The sequence below is a fragment of the Pseudonaja textilis genome, chromosome 5 (genome assembly GCF_049901715.1).
Source record: "Pseudonaja textilis isolate UNSWEBS1 chromosome 5, rPseTex1.2, whole genome shotgun sequence".
NCBI classification, from domain to species: domain Eukaryota; kingdom Metazoa; phylum Chordata; class Lepidosauria; order Squamata; family Elapidae; genus Pseudonaja; species Pseudonaja textilis.
The window spans coordinates 44,731,027-44,756,621 of record NC_141994.1 but is presented as its reverse complement, the minus strand read 5'-3'; the positions used below and the strand labels follow the sequence as shown (position 1 = coordinate 44,756,621).

Below are 25,595 nucleotides of genomic sequence, written 5' to 3'. Positions count from 1 at the left end.
TTAGAATCACATTTTTGGAAGCTGAAAGTAGCATCAAGTAAATATATTTGCAAATAATTTGGAAATAATGCATTTTGAAACCATTGGATTGGAAAGATCACTATGGTTTGAGGTATCATCAGTATGCTGATGATACTCATTTGTATATCTTCACCTGTAGTGATCCAGGTGATGCTGTCACTTCCCTCTTACAGTGCCTGAAGGCTGTAGGGGCCTGCATGGGGAACAACTGGGAACAACAGCCTTAATTTTTTCTTGCCTTGTTTGGATTAAATTTCAGTTTATTAACCTTCATTCAGTCCATTACTGCTGCCACTTTCTGATTCAGAGTATTAATTGTTCCTGATAATAAATGAAGAAAATAGAGCTGCGTGACATACTCACATTGTTAATGATACATTTTAAATCTTGTGATGATTGATTACTTCTCCAATTAAATATTTAATAATACAAGGGAGAAAACTGAATCTTGAGGATGATCATACACAAATGTCCGAGGCTGAATAGGAGGTCTAGGCATTATACAGTATTATGAAACTTTTTTAAGGCAGGACTTGAAAAAATAAACTTGAACCAATTGTTAAACTTTACCTTCTAAGACAATTCCTGGAAGGCAATCCAGAAGAATGATAGATAACCAGTGGTGGGATTCATTTTTTTTTTACTACTGGTTCTGTGGGTGTGGCTTATAGACATGGCATGGCTTGGTGGGCATGGCAGGGGAAGGATACTGTAAAATCTCCATTCCCTCCCCACGCCTGGGGGAAGGTTACTGCAAAATCCCATTCCCTCCCCATTCCACTAACCTGCTTTCCAGCTCCATTCTCCTGTGCAGGACACCAAAAGAAGACTCAGCCAATCAGCTGGGACTCAGGAGGCAGAGAATAGATGAGGGCGTGGCCAGTCACAGGTAGTATTTGCCAGTTCTCAGAATTTTGCCGAACTCAAAATTTCTGCTACATGCTGAATACCACCTCTGTAGATAACTAATATGTCACATGTTTTATTTAATATCTATTAGAATGTGCTTGAATTTACATTAACCAATATAAAGATCACCTTTATTTTCAGTGACTGAGAGACAGTGGAGATGGAATTTCTGCATGATTAGGAAAGGTTCAGGAATTTTTAGTTGCAGTTGCATTTAGTCTTCAACATAATATTTTCCTTTGTTTTTCATCCAAAATTGAAGAGAATACAGATAATCATTTTGAATAGAGTTTGCACTGAATGCAAAAAAAGGGGGTGGGGACAAACAAATAAATAGTAAAGAGAAATATATTTCATGTATTTATTAATTTATTAAACTACTGATCCCCTTTACTAAGGGGCTTTAAATTTGTCAGGCCTAATCCTTTTAGGCAGAGAGTTATAGTACAGGTATAGTACAATCATTTGTTATAGTACAGGTATAGTACAATCATTTGTTGAGTGATTGTTCAAAGTTACAACACTGAAAAAAGTGATTTATGACTTTTTTCCCCACTTACAACCATTGTAGCGTCCAGTGGTGGGATTCAATTTTTTTTACTACCGGTTCTGTGGGTGTGGCTTGGTGGGTGTGGCAGGGAAAGGATACTGTAAAATCTCCAGTCAAGGTGGTATTTGCTGGTTCTCCACGGTACTCAAAATTTCCGCTACCGGCTCTCCAGAACTGGTCAGAACCAGCTGAATACCACCTCTGGTATTATCCCCATGATTATGTGATCAAAATTCTGACACTTGACAACTGGTTCATATTTATGACAGTTGCAGTGTTCTGGGGCCATATGATCACTTTTTGTGACCTTTTGATAAACAAAGTTCATGAGGAAGTCAGAGTCATTTAACAGCCATGTTACTATCGTAACAACAACAATTCACTTAACAACTGGACAAGAAAAGTTGGGAAATGGGGCAAACTTCACTTACCAACTGTCTTGCTTAGCAACAGAAATGTTGGGTTCATTTTTGGTTGTAGGTTGAGGACTTACTGTTGGAGATTGGTGAATTATGATTTTTTTTAGAGTGTAGATATTAGAGCACTTTGGGATTTTGTATAAAAGTGGCAGCACAAAAGAAATGTTCAATAGTTTCAGCCTGATCTGAATCAAAGAAAAATATTTGTAATGAATGTAGAAATGAAATTATGCATATGATAAATCTAGTAAAAGAGTAATGGAGTTAATACAAGTTTTAAGAATCAAAGTGAATCAAATTACTATCCTTATATGTTTCTATAATGTACATTTTTGTTTTTAATTTCCCCCCATTTTAATTACTCTTACAAGTTATATGTTACAATTTTCAAAGAGAACATAAGTATAATAAAATACAAGTAAAGTTTCAAAAGAATATACAAAAATAGACACTAAAAACAATGACAATGATGATTATAAATTTAAATAATAAAATAGGGATGAATAACCAACAAATCTTGGATAATATATAAAAGTATTAAAAATATAAAGTACTATGAAACATTTCATACCCAATTTCTAGTCAAGGCATGCCTCTAAAATACGTTCTTAAGAATTAGCCTTCTTCACTATAGTATAAAGTTCGTCCCTATGACTTGACGAAACTTTGGAAAGTGAGGAGCCCATTACTTACGATTGCGCGATGCCTTTGCCAGGTGCGTAAGAACGGGAGTGAAGGAGATGCACCTCTAGACAGAGATCACACCTTTGAGACAGCAAAAGGCAGACAGATCCCGGACGAGCCCCCAGTTGTCGCAGCGAGCGACTGGTCCGTTGTTACGTCTGCGTTCTTTCGCTGCCTATGGAATTCCCCGCAGGGAAGAAGTTTAGAGGGACCCTCGCAAGGGTGAATACCAATAACAGACACCAGACATCCGATTGTTTTCATAGGAGGGAGCACTTCACACCCGAGGCAGATGGATTGACCCAGGCAGCAGCAGCCGCAGCAGGAGGAGGGGGAGGAGGAGAAGGAGGGGAAGCTGGAGAAGGAGCTGGAGCAGGAGAAGGAGCTCCGGGTGCTCTGTACAAACCTCATTTATTATCCTCTTTCAAGCGGGTGGGGGAGCATACAGGGGGTAGCAGAGTTTTACCTTATATGGAAGAAGATCATAAACAAAGAACAAAGTATGTGATAGTTTGCAAGCTTGCAAATATGCTTATCATATTGGCTAGCGTGTCCTGGGAAGAAAAGTAACAACAGTCAGTGTTTCGTGATATTGAAACATTTTGCAACTGGCTAAAACAAGGTCATTAGATACGTGCAAACATCCCTGTATCCGTGTTTGACAATGTCTGCTTAATGGTGGAATAGCCACAATTGTCCAGTGGTATTACAATATATATATATAATTAAACAAAAGAAAAAAAGGTACTGATTGGCATATTTTTGTATATCTAACATTACATTAAATCCAAAATAAGCAAAGCTTGGGTGAGTGTATTCATATGTGACATTGAATGAAAATGCTAATAGATGTCCCATGGCACAGACTGGAACATCAACAACTTGACTTGTTCAAGTAAAGTGTTAGGTGATAATTTGATTTGCTTAACTGAACCCTGCTGAGAAGGGAACATCTTGGATTTTGTCCCCTTCACATAAGAACTATTTCTTTTGACCCTTTCTAAAGCAAATTACACTGTTTATTTGGATCCTGCTGTGGAAGGTAATGAACTGCCTCTTTCTCTGCCCAGTGAATGAGGCCAAAAATGGTTTTATAAGCCATATCAGTATTTCCCATTTTTCCCGTTCTCTTTTCCTTGAGGGATATGGTAGAACTGTTCGACATTTAGATCCCTTAAGATTAGTGAGCTTTGAATTCAACTTGTATGTATATATACTTGACTAATATTTCCAAAATGTACACATACAATTTGAGATTATACATGTATGTGAATCCAAACCCTATGCTCAGGAGCTATATTGGCCCTGGGAAGCAGAGGTGGTATTCAGCAGGTTCTGACCAGTTCTGGAGAACTGGCAGTAGACATTTTGAGTAGTTTGGAGAACTGGCAAATATCATCTTTGACTGGAGATTTTACGGTGTCCTTCTCAATTGTATCTTTAGAGGCACATGACACTGGCCAACATGCTTTTCCTAACCAAGCAGAAAGGTTATCTAAAGTAGATGGTAAATGTTGTCTTATTACTGCTTCATTCCATAAATATAGAAAATTACGTAGCAAAATTGGCAAAAATGGTAGCTGGCAACAAGTAGCAAGAAAAATACTGCATATGCTACAATATATACATTACTGTTTTCTTCTTAATATCCTAAAAGAACTGGATTCTGACTGACTGGCTTTCATCAGTGTTGTGATGGAAGAATGTTTTAATTTACAGTTTCAGAGGTATCTGATTTTTCTTGGGCAGTTCTTGATTATAGACCCTCATCTTTCAATTCTTGGTGGTTTTTTTTTTAACCCATCAATCATACTTTGATCTTTTCCTATTGTTGGCACATCATTGTTTTATTCACCTTGCATGCTGCTGCACTTTACATACACTGTGTGTTCATATGGTTAGTATGTGCTTCATTAGATTTGAATATTCATCATATGGTTCATTAAGCTCAGTATCTACCATAATCATTAGAAAATATTATTTTGCTGGGCCTGTCTGCAAAGAGGTTACCTTCTGTTCAAACATGGATTCTCTGTGGTTCAGCTAGCCCTTGATCTCTGTTCATCTAAATACCCTACAATACTTTCTTTCTCTTCTTATATTTATCTTCCTTTGTTGAGAGCTCAAACTGTGGAAATCTTCAGCCTGAATAGCCTGTTTCATTCTTAGTAGCTGTATCTCCTGCTGTTGCTTCTACCTACACCCCACTTTGCCATTGTGCTAGAACGTGTGTAAAAAAGAGAGTGGGCAATGGGAGATGCAGAAAACAACATGTTTTGGGATTCTTTTTTAAGCCTGTAAAGAATCTGTTTCAAAACCTTACAAGCATCTCCTTGGGTTTTATTCTTCCAAGTCCTTTTATTCTTAATGCTATTCTCCCTGCACTTGGCAACCAAGGCAAATGTTCCTGCTGCTCAATGTCTGTGTTAGAAATCTTGTTTCACATATGCTACTGATCTATTTTTTCCTCTTTACATGCATCATTCTTAGAAAAAAGTTGCAGCTGAAGTAGGGTAGTTATAATCAAAAGGGAACATTCTAAATCTGGAGGAAGAGGAGGAGGAAGCCGGGAGGGACAAGAGAAGAAAGTAAAGAGAATAAAAAGAAAAACGATTGATTTAAGCCTTAATAGATTGTACTTTAGTATGACATAAAAGCTTATTTATGTTAGTTTTGTATTTGGATTGTATGGGTTTATTTATTTATTTTGTTCCAGTTTTCTTGTTGGTATTGTTGTTACTGTTATTGTAATACTTGCTAGCTATAATTTTCATTTTTTTAATCATGTTTTTCTTGTTTTTAATGTTTTTCTTTGTAATTGTCCAGAGTTGTTGGAAGATGAACAGCATATAAATTTCATAACAGTTTTCCTGTCCACATTATATCATCATTAGATTTTCTATAATTAATGAGAAGTAGAAGTTGTCTTCTACTTATTCAGATTGTTCATCTACTTAACCCTGGCTTATAGAAGAGTGACTAGTAGTTGTTATCCAAGGTTTGAGACATATATTTTACCTGGTTCTATTGGGGGATGCTAAGAACTGAACCTGAAACGTTCTGCCCAAAGCATGATTATAAGATAATTTTTATAATTTCCTTAGGCATCTTACATATTGGGTAGGTGAATGTTTAAGTGATACATCTTCATGTTAATACTTAGAATGCATTAATATCCACAGAATTCACTCTTTTTACTGGACATCTTTGACAACTCATCACTAATATTAGCTTCTGCTAAGAATTTCTACTCTAGGTCTCCTTGGATCATGGCCACCATGTTTATTTTCTGAGAATGCATGTTCTGTTGTGTTGGGGCATTTTTTCATAGTAACTTCTATGTTCTTTAGAATATTTTGGAATAAAGTCACTTCCTAATACTGCAGTACTAAAATTTGGTGTTTGCAGCTGATGAGGACCAATTGGATAGTGCCTTGCTAATGGACCCCTCAACTGTTCCTACATAAAGTCTGTGCTGATTATAGTGTCTTTCTAGTGACAATGAGATATTACAGTATTGCAAAATATGCATACTGTAATTTTACAAATACATTCATAAAACTTACCATTTTGTATAGCTGTATCAATTCAGAATACAGCTGCTGTGAATAATGCCATTCCATGTTGAGAATTACAGTACCAAGAAAAAAATAGTAATGAAAGTGCACTATACTACGCCATGATGTTCTCTTTCCTACACCTCAAAGTAAATATTGAAAAACTGGAAAATATGCTATCTAATTACCAAAGGCTTGGAATAGTTATCCTCTGAATGAGAAAAAGCTACAATATTGACTTTTTATTTTTAAATCAGTAAAATATAGTGTATGAAATTATGCATTGAGAAAATAAATTCAGACGTTTACTAGAATAAATTAGGTTGAACAGTGGTTCAAAGACAAAATGAGTTAAGGAAAAGTAATTTCATGAATCCATTCTCGGGAAGTGTCTGTCATAGTCATTAATGTTATTTTATGTATTTCAGTTCTATAAAATGTATGTACAGTTATATAGTATGTTAAGGAACTGCAACATTGTATGCATCCTATTCCTATATTTGTAATGAAGGAGATAATATTTTGATTTTCTAGAAAGGATTACATTGATTTGAAAGGTAATCCATAAAATTATCATTCAGCCTGTGTACTGATTAGAATTGGCAAGATAATTTTTCCCTGGCCTATCCTAATTATATGAATACTGCAAAAAAAATAAGATGCACTCATATAAAATAATATATTGTATGCATGAAATATTTTGTTATTGTTTAAACAAGGATATAGTACTTTTCTAGAATTATCAGAAATAACTGAGATTGAGCTAGGAGTATCTTGACTCCCTCCCTTATAAATAATATTTGAGCTTTACTAGTCTCAGAATTGTTCAGTTGGGAAGAGAGAAAATCAGTAAGTGTTAAATTAAAGATTAAACTCAATCCAGAGACCTTGTTGGGAATATCAACTGTCATGGAGTGAAAAACAACAGCATCTAATACTAACATCATCACAGCAGCAAGAATAGCCTTTGCCCAAAATTGGAAATTAACAATGGCACCCACAGATTTAGCAGTAATCAACAAAATTTACCAATGCACAGAAATGATTAGATTAACTATGATATTAAAAAACAAGGAAGAGGAAGAATTTTTTACAACATGGAATACATGGTACAAATGAAAAGGAAATAAAGATGTATAGTGTAGTAACATAGAAAAACAAATAATGTATCACAACATATTAATAACATAGATAAGTACAAAATTAAGAATTAGATTTAAGATACCTTTGTAGTAAATGATTTCAATTAACACTAATAGAGAGGTACACTGTTAGGAAAACACTCTAAAATGTGAGAAAGTGATTCTCTTTTTAATTTTTTTTCTCGAATAATTTTTTTTTTAAAAAAAGAAATAACAGAGATTGAGCTAGGAGTATCTTGACTCCCTTGATATTTTTATAAATAGTATATGATCTTTACTAGTCTCAGAATTGTTCAGTTGGGAAGAGATAAATCAGTAAGTGTTAAACAAATGATTTACCTGAATGTATAGAACGTATAACAACCACTTTCACATGCACCAATTTTTTGTTGGTCAATTAGAAAACAATACAGATGACATCAAAGTTTTTTTCATGGTGTCATCTTTTCTTTTAATTGCCGGTAACTATAAACTGCTCCTGCTTGCAGACATAAATGGACATTACTGAATATGATCAGTGATTCTGCTTGGGCATGAGGTATAAAACCTGTGAATAGCAAATAACCAGCTTCTTGTAAGACTGTACAGAGATCTGAATTCAAAGGGTTAAATGTGATGTGAAGAATGAATGGCCATGCATACTGCAATTGTCAGAATTCCATAAACCAAATGTACTTCCTCCACCCCACCCCAGGATTGCACATTTGCAACAGATGGGTAGCTGAATGAGCCCAGAAAAGGATGCATGTGTTTTAAGGCTTCCCAAAAGATCCTGTATATTCAGCCACCTGTATTTTGAACTACAGATCTGGATTTCTGCACCATCCTAGCATTTATATGTTGTGTAGAAACAAATTAATAATCAATATAGTGCTTTCGGTGCTAGTGTAATATAGTATAATAACTGCTGGAAGATGTTTTTATGAAAGGCAGAAGAAACATTGTATTTGCATGGTTTTGAACTGCTAGGTTGGCAGGAGATGGGGTGAGGACGGGAGCTCACCTTATCATGTGGTGCTTGGGTCTCAAACCTGGGCTACCGGCTTTCTTAACTGTTGAACCACATGACCACCTGGTAAATGCTGGCACAAAACCAGCCTATCTGGTGTGGCTTTATCCACTATGTTGTCAAGCTTATGAAGCAAGGCACACTGCTGAAGCATAACATAACTGTGAGCTGCATAAGACCAGAGCCATTAGTGTAGCAACTGCAGTTCCCATACATGGTTCTCTAACATTCATGGAAATATTCTGTGCCTGAATTAACTTCACTCGTGATCTTCAGATATATCATATTTAGCTTCAACATTACTGAAACAACACAACAACAAAAACCCCAACCCTGTGCCAAAGATTTCGTCAGTGATGATGGAGGAACACACAAAATATTTTCTAGAATCTTTCTAGAGACAAATCTGATAGTTTTCTAATGGATAATTCTGGGATAGATACAAAAGCAATAAAACATGGGATACATTATGACAACTAAGTTTGAAGCTTACTAGCATGTGCACTTTTATTTAAAATTAATTTTCTTCTAGGAGAATATGCAGGAGTAGATGTTATCCAAAGCTGATAAAAGATATTCCAGTCATTAGTTGAGATAAGTATGGGATACCACCAGATCCATGTGAACATAGTATATAAACTCTGTATCTTCTCCTTTTGGGCAATTATAATCCTATTCAGAATATGAAAATTAGCTGCTTTCCTGAAAATATTTTCCTTATCCAATCCCTTATTGAGCACAGGTATATTCAACCTGAAAATATTACACAGAAATGCATTTGGGCTTCATCACTATAATGATAATATCCTGTAACAGATCTCCTAATGATTTCATATAGATGGTTCTGACTATATTGAATGATAACATGATATGTATTGTGGGACAGAATGAAACTGCAAGGAACATAATACAACAGCTTCTGTTTTGAGGAAGATTGTTTTGAAGAATTGTTTCTTCCTACACCATCGATTGGGTATAGGAAGAAAACCAACAATCCTAGATTGGGAGGCCATCCAGATGATTACTAATGCTCTAGTCACTTTATAAATAGACTATCACAATGTGCTCTACATAGGACTGTCTTTGAGGAGTGCTATAGTAAGTTGATTCATAATACAGAGGTCTGGGCACTGATGGGCGTGCCATAGTATTCCTATGTGAAAGACCAAAACAACCACAAATAGATTCACATTCACTCGAACAATCTCCAAACATTGTTAATCCCATAATCCATTCTAAAATTACTTTGAGATGGATCAAAATAACCTGCTTTCTTCAAACTGCTTACAAATATGTGTACAGAAAGCATTTTTCTTTATTATCCTCTTGTAGACTGTGATCAAGAAAACAACTAGCTAGTTGGAAAAAGCTGTGCTGGAAGGTACTCTGATAATACAGTTGTTGCGGAGTAGTACAGTTCTTTTTGTAGTTATTATCTATAAAAGAGATAATGTGAGCTCCTATATATATTTATAAAAGAGATAACGTGACCTTCTGTATATATTTCCTTCTATGCATGGTCATATTTATACTTGGAAACATCACAAAATGTTAATGACACACTTTCTGTATATTCATTTCCCCTAAAACTTAAAAAAAGAAGATATCATGAAGTGGGAAATTCATGCCTCTCCTGATGATGAAAGGCAATTTCCAGCAGCTCAGTTTTTGTATGAGCACTGATAAGGGATTCTGAGAGTTGTAGAGCATAACATCTAGAAAGTTACACATTTCTTATGTCCCCCTGTGTATATTCTATATCCTGTAAAATGACTTCAAATATTTTGGTTTGAAACGTTTGTGGGGCACAAACCTATTTCACTCCTTAGCTTCATGTGTATGATATCTAAATTAAAAAAACATGTGTCTATCTGTGAAATTATATGGGGAAAGATAAGCAGCATTTTACTAGCGTTGCTGTTTTGTGCAAGGAACTTGCATGATTATAATTCTTTGTTATCCTTTCTCCATATTCTTGGATGGAAAAAAAGCTCAATAGTCAATTTTTATTCACTTTGAGACAGATGATAAAACAATTTCTCTGTTGAAAATAAAATGACAGTGTACCATTCTTTTCCATGATCCATGTGATCTTCCTGTTCTGCTACTGAAATGTGAGAATCTTTACACACTCGAGAAACTATTTCATTTAGAACTTGTGAATATTAATAACTGTTATACTTTTATAATTTACTTTTTGTAAGTCCCCTCAAATTTCCCCCTTTCCCTTCCCTCTTTTCTCTCGTTTCCTTTTCCCCTTTCCCTTTCCCTTTTCTTTTCTTTTCTTTTCTTTTCTTTTCTTTTCTTTTCTTTTCTTTTCTTTGCAAAGAACATTTGCAAAGCCTGAATGAGATTAGATCTCTGAGAAGATATATTCATATTTAAAAACTAATAAGCTCCCTAATTTTTAAGACAGTTTTTTTTTTTACCAGGGCATCTGAATGTACTTGATTGTCCTCTCAGGTCTGGAAGAGAAAATGAGTAGCATCAAACCATATCCATGAAGATATTGCAGGATGTATGAACTGGCATCTTCTTGCTATTGCTAGCTCTTCTGAGATACGCAATTTGTGAATGGTTGCTAGGGAAACAAACAAATTTCAGCTGGAACTAGTAATGCAGGGACCAGTTTTTATCCTCTAAATATGAAGCATTTAAATGGTTCTATAATGCTGTGTTACAGCCCATTTATCATACTGAGAATGGACCACAGATTGATATGATTTCAATTGATAATAGTGTTACATCCAAATAAATAGACGCCTCACTTTTTTGAACAGATAAGATCTGATAACTGGGTTTTGAAAAAACCTTATAGTTGCCTTTTTGTAAATTAAGTATTAGTCTTCACTTTTTCTAGATGAGGAGAAAAAAAATTCCTTTAATGGTCTCATGCTTTTATACGGCTCTAATCAGTTTTTAACTAATCAGTGGCTATAAAATGCCTAATTAATCAGTTTTGTTAGAATAAAATATTTAATGCTGTCCCTAGGTCAGAGGCATATTGGGGGTTTATGGCCAACGTAGCAGCCATGAGCTTGGCCCAAGTTATCCAGGGCCCATCTCATAGTGGTAATAACCCGTTCTGATTTTTCTGTCAGAACAAAGGAATTGGCAGAGATTTTGATTTCTGTCCTGCCATGGACAGACCAGAAGTGGTATTCAGCCAGTTTTGACAGGTTCTGGAGAATCAGTAGCGGAAATTTTGAGTAGTTCGGAGAACCGGCAAATACCACTTCTGACTGGCCTCACCCCTATCTATTCTTTACCTCCCAAGTCCCAGCTGATCAGCTGGGTCTTCTTTTGTTGCCCTGCACAGGATAACGGAGCTGGAAAGCAGGTTACTGGGATGGGGAGGGAATGGGGATTTTACAGTATCCTTCCCTTGGAGTGGAGTGGAAATGGGACTATCCTCAACCCACCAGTATCCTTTCCCTGCCACGCCCACCAAGCCACACCACGGCCATGAAGCCACACCCACAGAACCAGTAGTAAAAAAAATGAATACCACTACTGGGACAGACCACTCACTGGTGAGACTCAATTTCTTGGATGCCATCCCGCTCCACAGGAAGGCTGCACCTATTGGATTGTCTTGCCCCAAGTTGTTGTCATATTTGTGTCAGAAAGGGAGGCACTACCATATTGAAAGGATTAACTGGTGACATCACTATTGCCCAGAGAGCACCCAATTGGGCTTTCCTTTCATGTCTCTGTAAATAAGCCCACAGAATTGGTACCTATGTATCTGCTTGCATTTGCACAGTTTCAAACTGCTAGGTCAGCAGGAGCAAATGATGGGAGCTCAGCTGCACACAGCAGCACTTGGGTCTCAAATGCAGAGTTGCAGATTGTCCACCCAGCATTCTTACCCCATGAGCCACTGTGCTCCATCCCAGGCAACTAATAGACCCTATTGGGTTGCAGAGGCAACTTGGAGTTATTCTGGAAAGCCTGCTATTCGGTCCAGATGAAGCCATGGAATAACAAGTGGCTTTAGAACAGATTGCGCCTGAACCATCTCTCTGTGCCCAGAGTTCCTGATGTTCCCTGTGGAATTAAGAGAACTTAAGCAGGCTAAGAGATGCCTAAAGCATTGCTGGTGAAAGACAGGGAGCGAAGACAATTGGGCACAAGCTAGAGCTGCTATTAAAGCCTAACTCAATGCAACAAGGGTGGTATAACATGATTATTTCTCCACCCTTATTATATCTACTGATAGTTGCTCAGCAATCCTGTTCTGGCTGACTCAGTCCCTCCTTGAAGTGAGTGAAACTGAAGTCTGCTGTAAAGAATATGCTGCTGCACATCTGGCAGATAAAATCAGTCACATTTGCTCTATGTTGGACTCCAGTCTTGGAACAGAATCTATGGAAGCGATGGAGGCTACAGTTTGCAAGCCAATCTGGGAAGAAATTGAGCCTGTCGAACCTGAGGATGTGGATGGGACTCTCTCAGTTGCTAGTTCGGCACCTTGTGTGTTAGATCCATGCTCCTCCTGCCCAATTAAAGCCTTATGGGAGGGCGAACGTGAGTGAGTCTCGGCAACAGTTAATTCTCCTTGAGAGAGGGACTGGTGCACCCCTTCTTTAAAGGACCATTACTCGACCCAGCTAGCCTGGACACTTTCTGTCCAATCCCCAACCTCTCCTTTCTAGGGAAGGTGTGGAGAGAGTGGTTGCATGGCACCTTCAGAGAACTCTGGATGAAGCAGAGTATTTAGACCCTCTTCAGTCAGGATTCAGACTTAGGCGGCATTGATGCCAGTCATGGATGACCTCTGGCAGGAATGGAATGAAGGTAGTGTATCCATCCTGGATCTTCTTGATCTCTCAGCATCATTCAATGCTATCAATCATGGTATCCTTATGGGCCAGCTTTAGGAACTGCAGATGGCCAGCATTGTATTGTGTTGCTTCCCCTCCTTCCTATAGGGCCAGTTCCAGTTGGTGTTGATAGAGGGGGAAAGATCTAGCCCAAAGCCCCTACTTTGTGGGGTGCCTCAGAGCTCTGTTCTCTCTTCCTTTCTATTTAACATTTACTGTACATGAGGCTGCTGCGTGAGGTGATCCCATTGGTTTGGGGCAGGGGTGGGATTCAAATTTTTTAACAACTGGTTCTGTGGGTGTGGCTTAGTTGGTGGGTGTGGCTTGGTGGTCATGTGACTGGGTGGACGTGGCTTGTGGTCTTTTTATTGGTTGGGCATGGTCAACTCAACATCACTCACATCGAGGCATGCATCTCCTCGCCTGGCCTCTCATGACTGTGGGGATGCTGCAACAGTTGTGTAGGTGTGAAAAATGGTCATAAGTCACTTTTTTCAGTGCCATTGTAACTTTGAATGGTCACTCCACACAAGCAAAGTACCAGCAAAGGAGGGGGAAAAAACTCCAGAGACGTTTCTGAGACAGGAAGTCTAGTCCTGCCAAGAATGTAATAAGGGTTAACGGAGAGGCAGTTTCTGTAAGCAACACCAGAATGTTTCCTTCCTGCCTTCCTTACAGGATTAGGCCAGTAATTTCTTCTAACAACCGGTTCTCCGAACTGTTTAGAATGTTAACAACCAGTTCTAGAGAATAGGTGTGAACTGGTAGAATCCCACCCCTGGTTTTGGGTGGCATATCATCAATATGTAAATGACACCCAGGTCTATATCTCTACCCATCACTTGAGTGATGCAATGGATGTCCTATCCCAGTGTCTAGGGTCTGTTGTGGACTGGATGGGACTAACTAGACTCTCCCAACTTTAACAAGGCAAAGTAGCTGTAGGTATTTAGACAAGGATGTCCAATCTCTGGGTCTGGATGGGGTGGCATGCCTCAAGCAAACCAGATATGCAATGTGGGGGGTCCTCCTGCTCTCTCATATATGCATATAGGTTTGTATGTTTAGTAGCCTGGCTACAAAATAATAGATTGTAAGTCTGTCTGAAAAACCAATTTGAAGGGAATTCCTGAAAAATAAACCAAGCAAAAACCCATTCTTTGCTTCTTCTTGAAAAATGGCTGCTGCACTCTGTATGAAGTAAAAGTTCTCACTTGAGGAGGTTCTGCATGGCAGCAGCATGCAGAAGGTACATTTAACTAAACCTTTCTAACATGCTGACCAGAGGCCTCTAGAAAATATGTTTATAGGCAGGGGTGGGATTCTACCAGTTCTGACTGGTTCTATAGAACCCCTTGTTAACTTTCTAAGCAGTTCGGAAAACCAGTAGTTAGAAAAAAAAATCCTTTTGGTTTTTTCCACACTAATTACATTCTTGGCAAATAGCCGAGACTTACTGTCTCTGAAGGAGGATTTTTTTTTTTTTTTAAGGGGAAGGGTTGTTTTAAGCTTTTTACACTGCTGTTGGGAGGAAATATTCCCCTGGAAATACTTCTTCTTGGCTAGCTAGAAAGATTCACATTCAAACATGAGTTTCCATACCCTTTCTGAGTTTTAGTCTAAAACTGTTTTTTGGTGAAGTTTAATTCTGTCCTTGGTGACGTTTAATCCTGTGTTTATTGATGGGATTCTCCTATTCAGCTTTGTTTGGATTGAAAAAGATTAATTTCTGTTCCTGAAAAGAAACTGGTTTGAGAAATCTGCTAGTTCCTTTGTCTATTTGTTCTGGTAATTGGTTTAATAAGCAACAGCTATTGTTGTGATTTAATTATTTGTATTGTGTTTGAATTTTTTTCGTGCCTCATGGTTTCTTTTTCTACCTGGGGAGTGGAGGGTCTTCACTGCTTTAGTGGTATCTGGCACTGTCCCTTTGGGGTGTACTTCCAAGAGGCAGGAAGCAAGCTTGGCACTGATTTTTTTATTGCCTTTCTGGGGGGCATGTAACCGTTCCTTAAATGTGGATGATTTCCTTAGGATATCTTTTGAGATAAGTGAGACTAGCTGGTATCTTTAAGTGGTGCAAATGGATCTAAGGATTGCTTCTCCTGGGTGTGCTCTTTCTGGAGAGCTTAAATGACCTCTCTGCTAAAGGGTTTCACTTTATGAGCAAGAGTTGGCTGCTGATAGTTATCATTGCATTTTAACTATTTTAATTCCTCAAGGTGCTCTGGCATCCTGCCTGATTTGTAACTCTGGCTTGCAGGTATTTTCAATCTAATGATTATTTAGGGTATTTAAGTGAGGAGAAGCGCCCCTTGATGTGAGTGATGTTGAGTTGGCCATGCCCACCCAGTCTCATGACACCAAGTCACACCCACCAACTAAGCCATGCCCACAGAACTGGTTGTTAAAAAATTTGAATCCCACTTCTGTTTATAGGTAAATAAACTGACAAGAGTTATTATTTGGGCAGTGGGAGCTTAATATTTTACAGAATGGTTACTCAAATGTGAAAAGCCTTTTTTTAATTCAGACCTGTAACTAGCTAATTATTCTGTATTAACTATATAATATATATTAAATTGAAACAATTCTATGTATCACTTTTTCCATAAACGAAGGCAGTGGATAAAGATAACATTTGAACAATAAAACATCAGTACACACAGTATTAGGTTTATGCAACAACCCTGGGGTCTCAGAATTATCTTTGCATGCAGATATGAGCCAGTGAAACAGTAGAATAGCTTCTGCAGCAGCTGTGTAAACTTCACAAAAGAAATAGTTGTTTTAGCTCTTTGAAGAGAGCTGCTACAGTCTCCTCTTTCAAATGCTTTGCCCAATCCTTGTATATCTTCTGTGGATTTTATTTTTATAGTTCATAGAACCATAGAATTGTTGGAGGAGTCCAGAAGGATCATCTGGTAGTTAAACATTTGGCAGTGTCCAAGAAAACCAATTAAACTGTCTATGAAGTAGCTCTCCAGCCTTTTCTTAAAAACCTCCAGAGATGGAAAACCTGTGACCTCTTTCTTGTTCACTGTTTCACTGACTTTGCAATCAGGAAGTTAATTCTTCTGTTTAACTGAAATCTGGTAGCTGCAAACTTTACCCAATATTTCTGCTCCTAGTTTCTATAGCACTGCAAAATAGTTCTTGTCCGCCTTCCCTAAGGTATAACCCTTTTAGCTGATTATTTTTAACTTGGTAACATTTATTATACCCTGTCTTTAGTTACAAGATTACTAGCACTCAAGAGATCAACTCCTCCTTTGCCTGAATTGAATCGCTCTTCATATACTCTCATAATGAAGCAGATACCCATCCATTTGCCATTTGCTTCATATCTGCAACGTCTTACATTCACCTAATGACAATAAAGCCACTAGCCAGGTATTATGTATATATTGTTGACATCTTCAACCAAAACTCTTTCTGACCTTTTCCCACTGGTTTCATGTAGATTTTTTGTAATCTACAAAGGAGAATAATGATTGGAACAAAGCAGGATATTTGCTATGCTAGCGGTAATCATTTCACAACAGATTTTCAGGGTAGAAATATGTTTGACTTGGCTAATACACTGTATAATTTGGATCCACAACTTTCTCAACTCCTACAAGCTAAGAATGCTGATTAAAAATTCAGAACGAGAGAGCCTTTTATATTAAGGAGGGAGAAGATATGGCAATGAATCTGCTTCAGACTTTTGAGGAATGTATGAACTATGTTGCTGTTCTTTTGAAGCCTCACCAGTAGGAGATATGCTGCCTGTAGCGGGGAGCCACACACAAGGCTATGAGCCTAATAGTTGATTGGATGCTAGCAGGTAGTGACGAGGAAATGGTTCATCTCTGGCCATCGTCCTGCATCTTATTACTGCCATTGGATTAGCTTTGGACTGTATACATTTACTTAATTATTAGATTTTCATCCCACCTTTATTACTTGAAAAGGTGACAAACAGACCTAGTGCTCCTTTCTCCTATTTTCCTCACAACCACCACCTTAAATTTAAACCTGTTTAAATTTGTATGTTATAATGTAAAAATCTGAACGGAATCTGCATTACACAAAACCTGCATTTTCTATAATTAAAATTATGTTTATCTTTTGAAAACTATTGCAATGAAAAACATCTCATTATTGCGATATTTCGATTGAGTATCAGGAGAATTTTTGTGTATCAAAAATTAGGTCCACTTCCCATAGGTCTGTCATTCTATCTTGCCAATATTTCCTTTGTATTGCAGCTTGATATTGGACATAGGGGAGAGAGAAGAAGTGGGAAAGGACCAAAGGCATCCCATCTAGTCTTTTTATTAAGCCAGTTAAGAAGGAACGATGACCTCTTTATAGGGCAATCTGGCAGCTTTCATCAGCACATACTCCTTGAGCAGACACTTTTCAGCATAAAGTCATAAATTGTTGGGACTGAGTAAAAAATTTGGTGGGAGGCTTTTACAGTTATTTTGGTTTATTTAAATGCTATACTTAGAAACTACCCTTAATATATAATTTGGCTTATATAATTTTCCAATACATTGGATTCATTGTTGGCTGAGTGGGAACTAATCATAGGTTACATCAGTGAATATCTTAACTGTGGGGTGTCACTGATCAAACCACTTCTTTTAATTGTCAAGGGGAAGGGAGCATCTCTTGGACTGTGGCAGCTGGCTTTCCTTCTATGGCTTCCCAGCTGGGCTGTTCAGTGACGTGTTTGTTTGGCACATCTTGGAAGATGAACAGGATCTAACACTTAGAAGTTTATTTCATCTCCTAAATTTCACCTATACACTATAGAATATTTCATTTATTCTGGAAAAAGTCTAGCTTCTTTAAATTTCTGTTTAAAAAGTAGACACCATTTAATATTTTATTTATATTTTCATTGAGTTTTCCTTCTGATATGTAAAGTAGTATGTGAAAATCCAAATTATTTGTTTGCTTGTTTATTTGTGTGAAAGAGAGATTCTTCCTCCAAGGTCAGACTCTCTCTCTAAAAGAGAGCATGATGCTATCTTAGGGCTCATGCTAGTTAAAGAACACATTAAGTTTATCTGCCTGTTGAAGCCACATATTGGTATTCTAAACTTTCCAATATGATTTATATTGTAATAAAATCAATTTACAATTGATTTAAAAAAAATCTAAAGAAAACAAAAGAACAGTGGAATCCATTGAAAAATACTTAAGCTGAATTTAATTAATAATGGCACTTTAATTTTTATATCATATTCTTTTAAAACATTTCAGTCTGAAATTCTATAGCTAGAGTTAACATTTTCAAACATTATATACAGCATTTCACATTTAAATTCTATATTAAATGCAACAATAAAGTTATTGCTCAAGCCTAATTTCAGTGAAAAACAACATGAGAACATTTTTCCTTTTTGTTGCTTTTGCTCTTAAGTTTCATGTTCTTTTTCACTGAATATCAAGGACAGGGATTTTGAAAATAGCAGAAGTCTTTGTCTGAGAACATAAATCAAGTATTTTAAACTGATAATCTCTTTCAAACAGTAGTTTTGAAACAATTAGGACTGCAGTAAACTAGAGTTGGATTGTTAGCAATAGCTGAGAGCATATATTATATTGTATAATATAATATATAATATAATAATGTTTTATTATATAATATAATCAAGGGCAAAGCATATAGTGAGAGAAACATATGCAGCATTACTTCTATCAGTATACCAGTGATAACATATAACTATGAATGTGCTCCTTAATTTCACTGCTGGAGAGTATTAATTTATTTATAACCTTAACGCACAGATTATAGCAAAAACAAAAAATGCAATAGTGAAATAAGTATAGTATATTCAGCTTTATAAATAATATAGTACCACACAGTTCATTGAAATGTGACTTCAAATTATTTATAGTAAGATTAGCTCAGCAATGTTGGAATTTCTTTTAGAAGTATCTTTATATTAGAATGGCAGTGTCTGAACCTTTCTTCTGCAAAATAGATGTTTTTAAAATTGGAGTTGTTTCATGTTCTGATTATTCAATCTACTCAATAGTACTTATGTGTTGCAAGTGGAATTATTGAAAATCAGTGTAATCTTGTGAAGATTTAGTTGCCTTGTAGATTGTACTGAAAGTTTATAGTTTTTGTGCTTTCGCCTATAAGCACAATTATGTTTATAGGAATATAAGCTACAATTAGCAAATGCTAACTACTGTATAGCTTATATTATTTTTCCTAGCATTTGCTATAAAACCTAATCTAATCTTTTTTAAAAAAGTTTTTTAATTTAATTTGACAACAAACATTGATAAATACAAACATAAAACATCAAATAAAAATATCTTTCCATTGTATAGTGTGTCGGTTGGTACATATCTTTTGTGCACGATATTAACAATCTTTCCCTTCTAAATTTAAATTAAAATTCATATTATATCGATCAACTATGCATATTGCATTATTGTTAACTCCTTAAGAGCCTAATCTAATCTTGAATGACTGTTGTGCTATATCCATTTATATATTTTCATTTTTAATAGCTATTGTAACTGGAAAAAGGATAAAATTCTGATAAATACTAAAGCATTTTGGGTCCTCAACATGTTTTTACTGCTAATTTAGAATAATGATGTATTAGGATTTTTGTTCAATTTAATTTCTGGAAAAGCACTTTTCTTTTCAATGTAATATTTTACTTTAGTACATCTCATTTTTGTAAGAGCTGATTTTGCTGATTTTGTTAAAGCATACTGCCAGGTACTAATATAGATTGGTTTGAGCAATCTCTTCTGTCTGAACTGAAGTAACTTCTTGATGGTATTATGAGAACAGTAAAAACTGAAGAAACTTTAAAATAGAACTATTTTTCCTGTGGTTTTGCCCCCAACATTTCCTATGTAGATCAGTTGAAAGAAGATTTGAAGAAGTATCATTTCAAAAGAAAATGACAATTTTGTTAAGCTTCTTATATTCACTATTTTAATGAATTGATAAGATAATGGAAACATGAAATAATGCTAATTGATAGCACTGATATGATGGGATATTCTTGGGGATTTATTGCATATATCAGAACATGTACGTGTAGTAAGGCTAAGATATTGATATCCTATCACACATGTGCATTTTCTCTAACTTCTGCTGTACAGCTTCTAACACATTGCAAAAATTGGGTAGGAGTTTATAATAGATTTGTCAGCTAGTGCGGCAGTGGTGATATTCCTCTGAAACAGCAACTGATAAACAATCATAGTATGCATAAGGAACAAAATTTTCCCTCTAAAGTGTTACTATTCCTGTTATTAAGAATCATTGAAGCTTGCTGTGAATGAATGTAGAAACATTGATCTAAAGGAAATACAATTTCTTTAACATTTTCAAATTAATAAATTAAATAAATTAATAAACTAAATTAAAAAGAAACAAATGCTTGCTACAGGGGAGATCAAACAAACCCATAAATATTATTTACTCTTATTTATTAGATGCAATAATATTCCAACATTTTTCTATCAAAACATAGTCCATGTTTCCAACTCCCATTGGTTTTGTATGTTTTCTGACATCTTAAAGTTAAACAATTTTCAGTCCTGGCTTTCTATAAAAAATATGTTGAGACTCTAGAAAGAGTGCAGAGAAGAGCAACAAAGATGATGAGGGGACTGGAGCCTAAAACATTTGAAGAATGGTTACAGGAACTGGGCATGGCTAGTCTAGTGAAGAGAAGGACCAAGGGAGTCATGATAGCAGTGTTCCAATATTTGAGGAGCTGTCACAGAGTGGAAAGGGTCAACCTGTTTCCAAAGCACCTGAAGGCCAGACAAGGAATAATGGATGGAAAATGATCAAGGAGAGATTCAACCTAGAAATAAGGAGGAATTTTCTCACAGTGAGAACAATCAACAAATGAAACAGTTTGCTTCCAGAAGTTGTGGGAGCTTCATCACTGGTGGCTTTCGAGACTGGACTGCCATTTGTTAGAAAGGGTGTACAGTCTCCTGCTTGTGTGTGTGGGGGGGTTAATTTAGCATCCCCATTCCACAAATAATAGTTTGAAGCATTTGGAATGGTGTACTAAATTGAAAAATGGGCTTCTTTTACAGGACTTGGAAAATTATTTCATCTCATTTAATTTCTCTCTGGTTTAGCATATAGTCTGTCTGTCATCAACAAATCTTGAATTGCTTATAATTTGGGTTGGGTGAAGATTTTTCCAGACTTTGCAGAAGGGAGAAAAAAGAAAAATTTCCAGCAGAAAAAGGTGCACTTGTTATTGGCACTCTCATTTATTTTTATACTCATAAGATATAACTACCTAGCAGCCAGCTCACAAATATTTTGCTACCTTTTTCTTTGAAGACTGGCAAATGACTTTTTCTTCTCTATCTTCTTCATCTATACCTTCTTCCCATGTTCTATTAACAGCTTAAGGGATCCTATGGAAGAATTCCAATGCCCCTTGTCATGGTGTTATTCCGGGTAACATTTTATATGCAAACAATTACAATCTAAAAAAACTCCCATCTGTCTGTTTTTAACTTATCCTTGAGATTTCCTTGAAATACTCTCTCTTTTTTGTAGCATTCTAGGCTGGATATGATTGATCAGTTGATTGATAAATTATAACTATTTCTTTTGACTATACTCACTTGATTTGTGAGAATGCAAAGGCAACTTGAGGCTGCTCAAACCAGAGGAAAAGTTGAAGGAAATGTAGACTATAGAGTTTTTACTACCTCAAGGAATATGCTTGGATGTTTTCACTGACTCTGGAATAATAGAACAGATTGTCTGATTTTACATTAATTCAGCATTTATACTATGTAATGTATGTATGTGTGTGTGTGTACATATACTTATATATGTATATAAGTATACACTCACACTCAAGAATTAATTCTTATTAAGCAACAATTCCTGATATGTTTAATATTTTGTCCACATGCTTCATAGTTAGAATATTTTCTATTTAATAAATATCTGTATATGGCTCTCTATTTATACTTCAATAGCAGCGTGTGAGTTTGAGAGGAATATACATCTACTCTGAAAATATGCAAAATAGATTATTCTATTTGTTATCACAAATAACAAAGATCTAGGATCTTTATGATTCCCATAATTTGAATAACCATTAACAAGGGCTTTAGATTAAACAAAATGTGCAAGTCAGTAATTCCTCTAGATTTGTTGCTGCTTTCTTTGCAAGTAGAATGAAAGGTGGGTTTCTTGAGCTGAGTACTGCAGTACTTTTTTTTCTATATGAGATACTTTTAAACACATGTTGAGCAGAACTCGAGGAAGAGAAGTTGGTTGTTGACTGTATGCTTTCCAAGAAGCCGTTGTACCAAGATTTATTGTATCTTTTCCAATATGATTGCAGGTTTTAAAAATAATTAACCACAAATTTATGATTGTGCATGCATAATTATATGTAATCATAAGTCATGTATTAAATGCAAAGCAAATCAGTACATTAGCCTCCCTCTTCTCTGTATATCTAAGTGAAATGAGGCACATTTTTATTATGTTTTTATTATGTTCTCGTTTGACTTTTCTTCCTCCTCTTTTCTCCTCTGATAGGATGAATCATCCATGTTCTTCCAGTTTGGCCCATCGATAGAACAACAAGCTTCTGTTATGCTGAACATCATGGAAGAATATGACTGGTACATTTTCTCCATTGTCACTACCTACTTTCCTGGCTACCAAGATTTTGTCAACAAGGTCCGTAGCACTATTGAGAACAGCTTTGTTGGCTGGGAGCTAGAAGAGGTACTCTTGCTGGACATGTCTCTGGATGATGGAGATTCAAAGATCCAGAATCAACTCAAGAAACTCCAGAGTCCTGTCATCTTACTGTACTGTACTAAGGAAGAGGCCACTTATATCTTTGAGGTGGCTAACTCTGTTGGTCTGACTGGGTATGATTACACATGGATTGTGCCCAGTTTGGTGGCTGGAGATACAGACACAGTTCCGTCTGAATTTCCCACTGGACTCATTTCCGTATCATATGATGAGTGGGACTATGGTCTTCGTGACAGAGTGAAAGATGGAATAGCCATAATAACCACGGCCGCCTCTGATATGCTATCTGAGCATAGCTTTATTCCTGAGCCTAAGAGTAGCTGCTACAATACACAAGACAAGAGGATCTACCAATCTAACATGTTAAATAGGTAAGGGAAATAAATGTAATAATAAATTGGTTACTCACAAATTCAGATCATAATTAAAAGGCATTAAAATGGTTGGAGTTTTTGTGTAGTTTTGGAATCTCCCCCACTCCCCCTTTGGATATGATTCTCAGCCATTGCAAAACTAACTGAGTATATACTTGGCAACAAGGAACATATATATGAATACGAACTTCTTGGTGATGAGATGATAACAATTATATATTTCTAATTATACTTTTGTTCTGGAATTATTCTCAAGTCCTTCTGTAAGATATTAAATATAACTGGTGGAAACATTTATCAAGGATACTCTTAAAATAAGCATTAAAATTTTTGGTACATTTGTAAATGCCACTTCTAAGTACAATAAAATTTTGGCAACATATGAAAAGTAGCTAAACATGGCTACAGAGCAAAAAACTGCTAGACCCTAGGAAGAAAAATACCAGGGAGATAAGAACAAATTAGATACCATAGAATACATAAGAGTCAGATTAAGAAAGAAAAAATCAAGAATAATGAGATCATTAGGAGAAGGTATTAGGCACAGGACTAATACGAAAAAGCAGCCTATATATTTGGTAGATAGGATTGGAGTATGATATGTTGATAATGGTTAAGGTTCTGGCCTAGAAATCAGGAGATCATGAGTTTTACTCTTGTTTATGCATGAAAGCGATCTGCCTCACCCACCTCAGAGTTGTTATTGTGGGTAAAATAGCACTTGGAGGGAATATCATGCATGTTCTCTGTCTCGTGTTACTTATAATGTAGTAAAGTAAAATCTAATAAATAAATCAATATGATACATGTTTGGTGTACTATGTAATTAGTGTAAACAGTGCCAAGAGAGACAGGATCTTTTTCTAACCCTGAAGTGAGTAGTAAAATTTTACGTACTGGGATGAAAGTTAGATTAATTCTATTTAGTGAAGTTCAAGGAGAAGGAGTCTGCATAGCACTATTCATTTGGAATATGAATTCAGCCATTGAATCTGTGATTTGGCTGGGTCAAGCCAGCTTCTTAGGGCAGCATGCAGGAGAAACAGGTTTTTGCTACAATCTATTTTTAAGTAGGCATAATTTTCCAGAATTCTATTGGGTATTTGAGATTTTGAGCAATTGGACTTCAGTCATATAACCAAGACCTATAATATTATGGCTGCTCTGTAGGATGAAGTTACAGGAACACATTGTTAAGAAAGTAAACTTTAGATTCTAATTTCAATGAGATGCATATCAATATCTTTGTTAAAGATTATGGCCCTAAATTTTAAAATATTTAGCTAGAAATAAAAGCCAGTGTTCATCGTTTTGTAGAATCACCTTCTTATTGGAATATTTTATTAATGTGTAGTAAAAATAAGACAGATTTTGTTCCGTTTTTTCACAAGGGCAGAAATTAAGTTGTGATCCATGAAATATACATACTAGAATTTATCAAAAATCCTTTATTCATAGGAATCCTTAGACTTATTCTATGAGAAGTAAATTATATTCTTTTGCACTCTTTTGCATTCTTTTGCATTCTTTTTTCTGTTCTTTTTTTATTTTTTCATAGGAAATGGTGTCTGCACATAAGCATTCAATATGTGCAACATAAAAATGATTGCAATCGCAGTGTTAAGCTTTTTTTCTAAGTAGAGGTTTTACATTTTTCAGTGGTTACAGTTTTTCTTGCCTTATAAGTAGCAGTCAGTGAAATGAGAGGCTCACAATATAGTGCTGACATAGCTGATATTTTGTGATTCCTCAAGTTTATGGGGAAGATCAGAGCAGAAAATGTGGGGTTGCTGGTTTTGAAGGCAGCCATGCATACATATAGTGTCACTTTCATTTCTGGTTCAAGAGAGAGATGAAGCTCTGAAACTGCCAAAGCAAGAAATTTCAGACATCATTATAAACTCACTATACTCTGATATGGGAGATTCTGTCTCTTTGGCAAGAAGAGTCCATGTACTTTAAGCAGAAGGTTATAAATCTTAAATGAACCTGTTATTCATAAAATATTTCCACGAGGGGCCCTTTTTTCTGCCCCGTTTAATAAATGTAGAGAACTGATGAGGAGGAGGAAAAGAAGGGGCTAAAAGAGCAACGTTTATGGGCTGCCTTTATGTGATGATATGGATGTCTTGTAATATCATCATATAATGGTTTACAATAATAAATTCCTTCCCACAGAAAAAAATATTACTGCTTAGCTTCTGGGAAAATCTGCAGTCCCCATAACAAACATGTTTCTATAGGGAAAAAGAAACCCCTTGTAATTCCTCACAATAATTACGCTGCTACAAGTTGCTCTTTCCTTAAA

At 36.1% G+C, this 25,595-nt stretch overlaps 1 protein-coding gene across 1 annotated transcript in view; it reads left to right on the top strand.

The window, feature by feature from the left end:
- LOC148125623 (glutamate receptor ionotropic, NMDA 2B-like) overlaps positions 1–23,355 on the top strand; it is a 122,477-nt gene extending 99,122 nt beyond the window's left edge. Inside the window, exon 3 of the mRNA XM_087934689.1 lies at positions 22,686–23,355. Within this exon, the coding sequence (XP_087790815.1) occupies positions 22,686–23,288 (603 nt within the window). The 3' untranslated portion in view covers positions 23,289–23,355. The remainder of the gene's footprint in view (positions 1–22,685) is intronic.
- Positions 23,356–25,595: the final 2,240 nt, after the last annotated feature.